Here is a 10,438-nt window from a genome sequence, read left to right on the forward strand (position 1 = left end):
TTTAGCTGATAATAAAACTCGACTTTAAAAATTGAAGAAAAGGACAGGTGGAGAAAAAAACTATTTCTTTAAAATAAATCTTTACAATAGAAATTTTTTTTAAATAAAAGTATATTATTCTATTAACACTGAAAGGATGCACTAAAAGTGCATTATTTACAAAGGGGTCATCCATAAATGATATCAGTAAGTAAATGAGAGGGGGTGGGGGTGATAAAAACTTGACAATAATTGATAATGGTGAAGGGGTGTTGAGTTTAAAATAATGTCAATATTAGAAAAAAAATTTTTAAGATTATATTTGTGGCCATTGGTCAATTTATGATAAGTGAAATATAACATTTTGCAGGAAAAGAGTTTAAAAATTTGATACGTTGCCATAAATCGGATAATGTTTGAAAAATATATATATTTTTTTTATAAAAATAATTTTTTTTTTTTTTAAACTACAGCAATTATACTTTGACCAAATGAAACACCTAACAAAATATAACAAAACTGCATACTTATCTTAAAATTACCAATTTTGTAGTTATCATAAATTGACCAATGGCAATTTATGATAACTACAAAACAGATATTTACTCCGTCTATGCGCAGATTTAAAAAAAGTCGATAAGAAAGTAAAAACGATGTCATTAAAAAATAATACCATAAAATTTTAACTTTTTATTAGAAAGGGAGGGGAGTAAAAAACTGACATCATTTATACGGAGGGAGGGGGGGGGCATAAATTGACAGAGTTTAACGAAAGGACGATAAGGTCAAAACCAGGAAAAATTACTGTTAGCATTTATAGACGGCCCCTAAAAGTACTTTTGACATATTGCTTAGGCTTTTTTTCTTTCATCTTTATTAGCTTCGTTCTTAAGTGGAGTTAACCGTTTTTCTAGCTAGTTGTTCTGTAAGGCAACTACCTGAAGGAAAATAAACAATAAACAGAGTAAAACAAAAGTTATATGTAAATCTTTTAAAACATAAACAGCTACAATCGATAAAATTTATAAGGACTAGAAAAACTTATTTGAAAAAATTTGCAAATACCCGAAAAAAAAACTATAACTTCCAATAGACCATTTCGCTATTAATTTTGCGCGAAATCAGCGAAAAGCATTATGGGATAACCGAGGCGCAAACAAATCAAAACAATATTTTAAAAGAAGTAAACAATTATCTATACATGGGTGGGGGTGATCACTGCGTTGTTTAAAACTGTGGCAATGATAGAAGGTATCCGGAAAAGTACATTATTAAAGACCATATTAAAATTTTTAATGGTAGTTTGCAACTTAAATTTTGGAGATGCAAAGACGTTAAAATGTTACCTAAATGGAACTCGAAAATTGGACTTTTCAGGAGTAACTTTAGAATTTCTCTTCGTTCTCCAGTCTGCTCAAATCATTTTAAAATGGGACGACCTACTGATGTTTATCCTTACCTTACTGAGTATTTAAATGGTTACGATATTAAGTTAAAAAAAAGGAAATCTCCATTAAAACGGATATCCATAATTAAGAAAAAAAAGTATGTTGCTGATTACCAGAGTAGTCATGATCAAAACGAAGATAATCATGATCAAATAGAATTTACTGAGCCTATTAATATTCATTATGATCATGATTATGCTTTACCTGTTGGAAAAGATTTTCTTGTATCTGAAACAAATGACGTGGAAGACTTACAAATATTTATAATCACTCCTAAAAGATTACTTAAAAGACCTGTGTTATTAAAACATCGAAAACGTTTGTTGAGTAAGTTTTCATTGAAGTCACAAGCAGAGTTTAGTTGGGACAGAGTATGCCATTCTGATAGGTTAATAAAGTTTTATACTGGGTGCACAAAAAAAGTATTCATGTTTTTAATTAGTAAAGGGGAAAAAAAGTATGACAAACTATGCTGCTACAAGGGGAGACTTTCACAAACTTGCAAATTAAAACAAAAAAAAACTAGAAAAGCCTGGAAGAAAAAGCACTATAATAATCCAGGATGAAATTCTGCTAGTGTGCATATAAAACTGCGATTAGATTTGGCTATTCAAGATCTAGCATTTAGATTTTCGATTTCCCAGTCTCATTGTTCAAGTATTTTAACAACCTGGATTACTTATTTTGGAAATGAGTTAAAGCCTCTTCTTTTATGGCCCACACGAGAAGCAAATTTATTGTATCAAGCAAGACATTTTTTTGGAAAGTTACACAATGTAGAAGGTATAATATACTGCACTGAGCAAAAAATTCAGAGACCATCAAATGCAAAAGCACAGTATCAAACATTTAGTACTTATAAAAGTAGTAACACATTGAAAAAGTTAGTTGTTACAACAAAAACTGGTTCTTTCAGTTTTATCTCTAAAGCTTACGGTGGCCAAGCTTCAGATAGACATATTACAGAGGACTGCCATGTTATTAACATGTTTTCTGAAGGTTCTATGTGCTTGGCGGACAGAGGTTTTAATATCCAAGATTTGCTTTTGGAAAAAAAAGTGGTATTAGTTTGTCCACCTTTTAAAAAAAAAGAACAACATTTTACACAAGCGAAAATTCAATCAGCCAAAGAAATTGCTCAATCACGTGTCCATGTAGAACGCTCAATTCGTCGACTTAAAGAGTTTAGGATTTGTAAGAACGAGTTATCATTAACAATGCTAGACCTCATTTATGTTATTTGTGGGGCTTTAAGTAATTTACAACCACCAATTGTAAAAGAATTTAAATGCTAAACATTCATTTCCATAACAACATTCTATTAGAGCTACTAATTGGTCTATGGTGGGTGGTAGTGTTTCATTTTTAGTTGTGCTTGCAGAAGGTAGTTTTTTTTTTAATATTCTGACTGTATATTTGGCTTTAGGCAAATTACAGCACTTTTTCCATCGGTGGCTTCTGCAACTGCTTCCCAATCTTCAAATGTAAAATCTGACTGCCTTAAATGATAAGGACGAGGATCGTATAAATGTCAACTGAGTTTAAGACATTTATTTTCGATACTAGGTTTGACTTTTTTAATAGAAATGTTTTGTAATATATCTGGCTCATGTAATTTACTTATTTGAGTTCTAATTCCCCACTTTTGTTTTACTGACGTACAAGTTACATTTTCTCCTAATCGCACATGCTCTTCAACAAACAATAACAAAGCAAATATATGTTTGCAGCTTTCTCCATAACCGGCTATGCATTTGCATTCTGCAGATAATATACTTCCATTTTTATTTAAACATACCCATGATTCATATTCTTCATTGTTTATTCTTGTTTGAGGTACTATAGTTCCTTTTAAATAACAAAATTTTACAGCATCTGATAAATTATTAAAAGATACTGAAGTTATGTGATCTGAAGAATAAAGAAAATGTCCTTCTTTCAAAGCTTTAGAGCTATGAGTATCAAAAGCATAAGTTTCAATGTCCGAATAAGTTGTAGTTGGTAATAACTTTATTACTATTTCTTTATGTATTACCCAATTTCCGATTTCATTAGGATGGGGAAGCTGGACACCTGATTTTAATTTCAATTTTTGAAAAGATCTAGAATTGATTTCTTCAGTCTCTTCTTGCATGGTTTTTTAACTGGTAATTTAAGTTTACTGGCATATAACACGTTTTTTAGCAACTTTGCTCTTGCAGGATTTTGACCAAGAGGAATACTCCTTGCTTGAAGAAATTCTTTTAATTTTTCTACTTTCCAACTTTTTATTTCATCCATAAAGGCCTTATTTTTTTCGTCATCAGAGGAAGAATCAGACATAATTTTAAGTGACTTTCTTGTTAATAATGTTTGTTGTTATTGTTTGCGCCTTGATGCTTTACGCAGAAGTTCGCGCAAAATTAATAGCGAAATGGTCTATTATTTAATATATTTAAAACAACACAAAGCGCACGTGGCAAATAACAAAATAAGTTATTGGCAAAAAAAAAACATGCTCCGCTTTTCTTCTACAAATGGTTAGAGTCGATAACAAAAGTTTATAAGAACCAAAAGCTATAGTTCAAGAATTTAACAAATTTTCACTGATATAGGACCAACAATGTTCGAAAAAATCTCTAATCTTTGTTTACTGATTATCTAGTACCCATGGATAATCGCATTTATTGGATGAGTTGTCTTCCAAATAAGTGTTTGATGAGTTTGAAAGAACCTTCAAATCTCTTTTAAAAAAAAATAAAATAATGGAAACGTGGTTATAGATTGATTTGAACAATTAAAATATGTTTTTTTTTTAATCTTTAGAGCTTCTATCCATCAAGAAGTATTCTCAGAACAATTAAATATTGCAAATATTATTCCTATTCTTAAAGAAGAGGACAAATTTGAAATTAGTAACTATTGCCACATCGACGATCTTTCCACATTTTCAAAAATTCTATAAAAAATCATGTTCAACAGAGTGCACATATATTTTGATAATAATAATCTACTTTACATCAATCAATTTGGTTTCCTAATATAACCTGTGGAGTCCCACAAGATTTAATTCTTGGACCTCTCTTTTTTTTTTAATTTATATAAATGACTTAAATAAAGCCTCAAAACTAACGAGCGTTATGTATGCAGATGATAAAAACTTACTCCTTTCTAACTATGATATCGCTGAATTTTTTAAAACAGTGAACGATGAACTCAGACATGTACCTAATTGATTCAAGTGTAATAAGTTAAAAAAAAAGCAATTCCTGCCATCAAAATTACCTCAAATCTTTATCGATCAAAGGGAAATAAAAAGAGATTTTGTTACAAAATTTTTAGTTGTTTGTTTTGATGAAAACATTACTCGGAATCATCAAATTGGTTATATAAGCACAAAACTTTCTAAAACTATGAGGATATTTTATAAATTCAAAGTTTTTATTTAAAGATATTAAAGTACTTAATATTTATGAAGTGAATGAATATAAAATATTATGTTTTATGTTTTAATGTAAAATCATTACACATTTTTAAAGATTGTTTTACCTTGAAAACAAAATATCATTTCAAAATCTAAAAATACCTTATAACTTTCTTTAAACTGTTAAGATAAAATTAAAGCACCAAAAAATTAGTCAATCCTTTTTAGTATAATGATTTGAATTAGTAGTAAAGATGTTTGTCAATGGATGCCAAGTTATGTTTACACTGTTTTATATTTTTGTTTGTGAAACCTTCAATTTGCCCATCATTGAAGAAGTCAATTGGAACAGCTGTTGAGTAACTGCTAATAGTTTTACTGCTCTTCTTAATGTACAAAATTTAGAGTTTATGATTCAAGCTTCACAACTTGCATCAATAACGAAATATCCAACTCTCAACAAGTTAGGTTTTTATCTGATTTAAATAAAGCTGATCATCTCTATTATGCCAATTTTCATCTATTTTAAATAATTATGTAGATTTTGTGGTTCCACCGGAGAAAGTAAGTCGGAACTCTGAAAACTAATATATGGCTGGAGAATCTTGTGTGAATGTTGTCCAGCCTCCGGTAAGACAACTATCTTCTTCAGTTGCCCAATATGGTGCATCTGAAAACACATCCAAGACATCAAAAAAGGTAATAAACTATAACTGTTCTATTTGTTATAGTAAAACTATAACTTATAGTTATATGCTTCATCACTTAAAACTGCATGGTATAATTATTATGTCAAACATTTTACTGTGTTAATGATTTCAACAGTTCCTTTTGATTCTGATGAGGTTTCTCACTTGAGGACTTTTTTTTGTACATCTACTATGAACTTTTTACACAATGTTGCAACAATGATATTTTGAAAAAGTAGCTGAAAAATAATATTCTTCAGTATTGTCAAGTTGCTCTTCCTTCAGACAGTGATCCATGGGCACTTCTTTTAAATTTTCAAAACTGCTTTGAACCTTGGGTAAGAAGTATTTTAATTACCCTGCAATATTTTTTAGGTGTGTTTATGATGCATGCATATAGTGCTTTTGTTGTTGTTGTATTTATAGTTTTTTAAAGATAATTTCTCCTCGGATTTGCTTTTAGGCTAGGTATCAAACATAATTAGGCAACAATGTTGGATCAAAAGTCATCCAACTTTAAATGGATTAGCAAGTAGACAGTTTCAACAGGTTTATATTATGGATTCTTTAAATAAAGCTGAACCAGTGCTTTCAGAAGACCAGCTCCTTCTTGAAGTTGAGCTTATATTTTTAGTTTATTTATTAAACTAATTTAATTTGGACAGCAATATGATACTTTAAATATTTTACTTATTAATAATTATATAGTTATAATTTTTTTTTCACTAATAAATACTTTTTTTAATGGTTAAAAATACTGTATAAAATTGTATAATATATAAAATAATTTTAAAAAGTATATATTATACACACCATGCACCATAGCATGTTATTTTATACAATTTTATGCTATAAATCTTTTTGTTGCTTAAGTGATTATGTGCACTTTATTGTTTGTTTTAGATTTTACAGTATTTACAATTTTTTTTTTTTTTTGGACGAGCTAATAAAATCAAAGCCATCTATCAATGTTCTTGCAATTGTAAATAGAAATTTTTTTCAACAGAAAATATATGAAAAACTTCTGCTTCGATTTTCACTGTCTCCATGTTTAATAATTGCTGAGTTTAAGCGCCTTTACCAACAGTATAGTTTTTTAGAAGAAGCGTGTACATTTTTTGTTAATAAAGCATTTGTAGGATCTTTAAACCACCTTGAAAGTTTCCTTGATTTACAATGTAAAATAGGTTCCAAAAAAGCAAAAGACGTCTTGTTTAAGAAATCTGAAGTAACATTTAATATTTATGCTTTTCAATGATTTCATATAAACTTCTGAAAATGTCTACATCCTTTTCGTATTAAATAATCTACTTAATGTAGAATTTATTTATTTGTTACAAATTACAAATATTTATACAAGATGTACATTTCAGTTTAAACTTAGTATAAAAAAATTTATTGCATTTATACAATACGTTAATTATAATGCAAAAACAGATTAAAAGCTAAAAAGAATACAATTCCTGAAATAGTAGCTGAAAAATTAAAATCAAATCTTATAAACTGAATGAATTTAAATTTCTAGAAATTAAAATTTAATTTGTTTTTTTTATGTCTGATGATATGCTCGATGAGTTAAAGATACCTGCAAAGTACAGTCTGCAAGTTCTGTATAACTTAACACAATATGACGTTCACAGTAGATTAGGATGTGAAATGATCAACACAGACAAAGAAGTTTTATAGTTTTATGCATTATTGTTTGCATATATTATTTGTTGGACCACTCTTTTTCACAACTGATGTTTTTTTAAGAGATGTTGCTAAATGAATGCTAAATTTTTAAGAGATGTTGCTAAATGAATGCTAAATTTTTAAGAGATGTTGCTAAATGAATGTTAAATTTTTAAGAGATGCTGCTAAATGAATGCTAAACTTTTAAGAGATGTGGCTAAATAAATGCTCTGAAAAAAAATCAAAAAAAGACTTGCTCCTATATTGCTTATATAAACAGTTAAATAAATTTTTTGATGTCTTTAAGTAACGCCAGTTGTTTACTTAATTATTCTATTAAAAATTTCATTATATATTTAAGTTGTTACTTTACAAAAAAAAAAAAAACAATTTAGGATATAAGGCTTTCTTTGGAATATTTTATTTTGTAAAGTTTTGATAATGTATAAAGACATTTTTAAAAATATGAACCTTATTTCTTTGTTTGAGCAGTTACATAAAAAATTATTAATAGATTCTTATCATTGAATTTTTACACGGGAAATTTATGGTATTTTATTTACAATTATGTTAAAATGATTTTATTTCGTCATTGTATACTTTAAAAATATTTCGTAATATTTAAAAAATATAACGGCATAATATGCCGTTTGCTTGATTCTTGAATATAAAGACAAATATAACGCCATTGGATAACAATATAACAGCATTTTGCTGTTGTTTATATTTAAATAACAGATTTTGCTGTTATTTAAATAAAAATAACGGCATAAGGTTAAAAACTAACACCATAATGACAAAAAATAACGCCATTTATGCTGTTATATCGTATCCCAATGCTGTAATATTTTTGTTAAATTTAACAGTATAATTATTTAGTGTGTGTATGTTTGTTATATTGTCTATCATTGTAAGTTAATATTTTTTATCTTTATTATTGGCTATATAAAGTTGTACAACGATCAACAAATGCAATCCAAAAAAAAAAAAAATATTTTATGATGATTATTGGGGGAAGTTTGGTATGTTGCTTGTTTTACCAGCAAAAGCTAAAATATTAGAGCTCTAATTTACGTTCTATTTTCCAAATATAACTCAAATTAGATATCGATTTTATATTATGAATGGCTAATTTTAGTTCTATTTGAAAGTCATTATTTATATTTTGAAATTTTATTGTTTTAATAAAGTGTAGCAAACCATTTCCAAAATTTTCTAGGTTGAGAATAAATGGTGGGGCGTTTTTTGTTTTGAATCCAAATTTTTTTATTTTGTTTTTTTTTTCAATTAGAGGATTTTTTGATATTTAGACATTCTTTCTGATGAACCTGGCGAAGGTAAAACAAACTGTAAAAAACATTTAAATTTGTTTTTTAGTGTTTTTACTAACATTAAGCACGCTATTTGTAGAATACACTAACTTAACTTACGCACGCATGTTTATGCATAGGGTAGATTAGGGTATTATGAGCACCTTAAGCAAAAATTGGAATAATTTCAAAAATTATTAAGCTGGATCCAAATTTTTTGCGAATAAACAATATTTAGGGATCCCTTCTCATGATCCACCTAGATATTTAGGCACCCGAAATTTTTTCTTAAAAACACAGAAGTTTTAAAAAAGTAACAAAAATGCTCATATTACCCAGACCACTTGGTAATAAGAGCACTTTAAATTAGCTCACAAAAAAACATTAATTTTGTAAAAAAATACCAACCTGACAATTAGAACTAATTTTTGGAATATAATGATTCCTTATTAACAAAACTTATCATTAAAAAATCAAATTTTAAGCCACTTTTGTTGAAACAATACTACTATGTTTTCCGCAGGAAAAAAAAAAAAAATTAGTTCGTTTTATTTTCAATTTTATCAACTCAAACCATTGAACGATAAAAGTTCAACTTTTTTGGATTTAAATTACAGAAAAAATATTTAGTATTGTTAAAATATTAAAAAGTTTTACTATATTTTATTTTTATTCAAAAAACAATTAAAACCACTACTTTTTTAGGACTTTAAACTAGGTAATTTCAATGAAAATCACTGGGTAATTTGAGCATGCTCATATTACACAAAAATGGCGTCTTTAAATAAAGTCAAAACAAAATATTTCTAAGCATGTTTTTCAAGCCAAAAAGAATTGGATTTTTAGCTAACATATTTTTCTTTATGAAAAAATTAATTTCATTATTTTAGCACCAAAATTTCGCGCCACAGATGCATTCATGCGTGATGATATTATTTTAAAAACTTAAAAAATTTAACAGCGTTTTAATTAGATGATACCCGCTAATTACTGCATATAGATAAGTATGCTCATATTACCATGGTGCTCATATAACCCTAATCTACCCTATACATATATGTGTAAGTTAAGTTAGTGTATTCTACAAACAGCGTGCTTAATGTTGTAAAAACACTAAAGAAAAAACCTTATTTTTATATATATATACATATATATACATTTTATATATATATATATATATATATATATATATATATATATATATATATATATATATATATATATATATATATGTATATTTTATGTACATGTATATATACATATATATAAGGTTGGTGCCTTGTGGTGGTGATTAATAGAACAAAAATTGATTGAATGAGTGAAGATCCCAACCCATTCAATGAACTTTTAAACTATTATTAGGCAAATTAGAGTTTTTTTAGATTCAAAACGGGACATGGAATATTTATCTCTAGTTGGCAATTGGGTAAGTAGAGGACCTCTTTTTTTTAAATTAGAGAACTTTTATTTGTTTTGATAAAGCTACTTTTCATCCAAAATCTACAACTGCTCAGTTTTCCCATATCAAAATCATTGACAAGAGTGTAGAAATACTTGTAAGTATTTGATAGAACTATCGTGAAAAACCAAATTAACTATCAATATTTGTTTTAGAAATGCGTCATGACTACGAGTTTGAAGCTCTTGTAAAGGAGTTTACTACATAAATATTTACAGCAGATTAAACTAATTTTTGTCAAAAAATTGTTTTAAACTGCTGTTACATGTTGATAAATAAAATAATTTGTTTGAAAGAAATAATTACAAATTTTTACAAAATAATCCTTAATGAAGTTATTCAATATCGTTGAACAACCACAAAAAACCTTCAACTATAGAATCAAAAGCAACATTCACATAAAACGTTTTTTAATAAAGCTTTCGATAAAGAATGCTTATACGTGAAAAAATAAATTTGTTCTCTTGATTAAAATT

The 10,438-nt window shown here is 27.5% G+C and overlaps 2 protein-coding genes across 2 annotated transcripts; one reads left to right on the top strand and one right to left on the bottom strand.

The window, feature by feature from the left end:
* The first annotated feature begins 1,408 nt into the window (after window positions 1-1,408).
* LOC136089768 (uncharacterized) lies at window positions 1,409-2,722 on the top strand. The gene is made up of 2 exons (XM_065815854.1): window positions 1,409-1,815; window positions 2,005-2,722. Exons 1-2 carry the CDS (start codon window positions 1,409-1,411, stop codon window positions 2,720-2,722), a joined length of 1,125 nt encoding a protein of 374 aa, XP_065671926.1.
* A 236-nt stretch (window positions 2,723-2,958) lies between these two features.
* Window positions 2,959-3,749, bottom strand: LOC136089769 (uncharacterized). The gene is made up of 2 exons (XM_065815855.1): window positions 3,590-3,749; window positions 2,959-3,500 (listed from the first exon to the last, which is right to left on the bottom strand). The coding sequence occupies exons 1-2, from the start codon at window positions 3,747-3,749 to the stop codon at window positions 2,959-2,961; spliced, it is 702 nt and encodes a 233-aa protein (XP_065671927.1).
* Between the last annotated feature and the right edge of the window lie 6,689 nt (window positions 3,750-10,438).

This window comes from Hydra vulgaris, chromosome 13 (genome assembly GCF_038396675.1).
Source record: "Hydra vulgaris chromosome 13, alternate assembly HydraT2T_AEP".
Classification (NCBI taxonomy): Eukaryota; Metazoa; Cnidaria; class Hydrozoa; order Anthoathecata; family Hydridae; genus Hydra; species Hydra vulgaris.

Coding starts and splice junctions, on each gene's coding strand:
- LOC136089769 (XM_065815855.1), bottom strand. CDS start 3,749: ATGTCTGATTCTTCCTCTGATGACGAAAAAAATAAGGCCTTTATGGAT. Junction 3,501..3,589: donor AAAAAACGTGTTATATGCCA/GTAAACTTAAAT, acceptor AATTAAAATCAG/GTGTCCAGCTTCCCCATCCT.
- LOC136089768 (XM_065815854.1), top strand. CDS start 1,409: ATGGGACGACCTACTGATGTTTATCCTTACCTTACTGAGTATTTAAAT. Junction 1,816..2,004: donor AGAGTATGCCATTCTGATAG/GTTAATAAAGTT, acceptor AAATTCTGCTAG/TGTGCATATAAAACTGCGAT.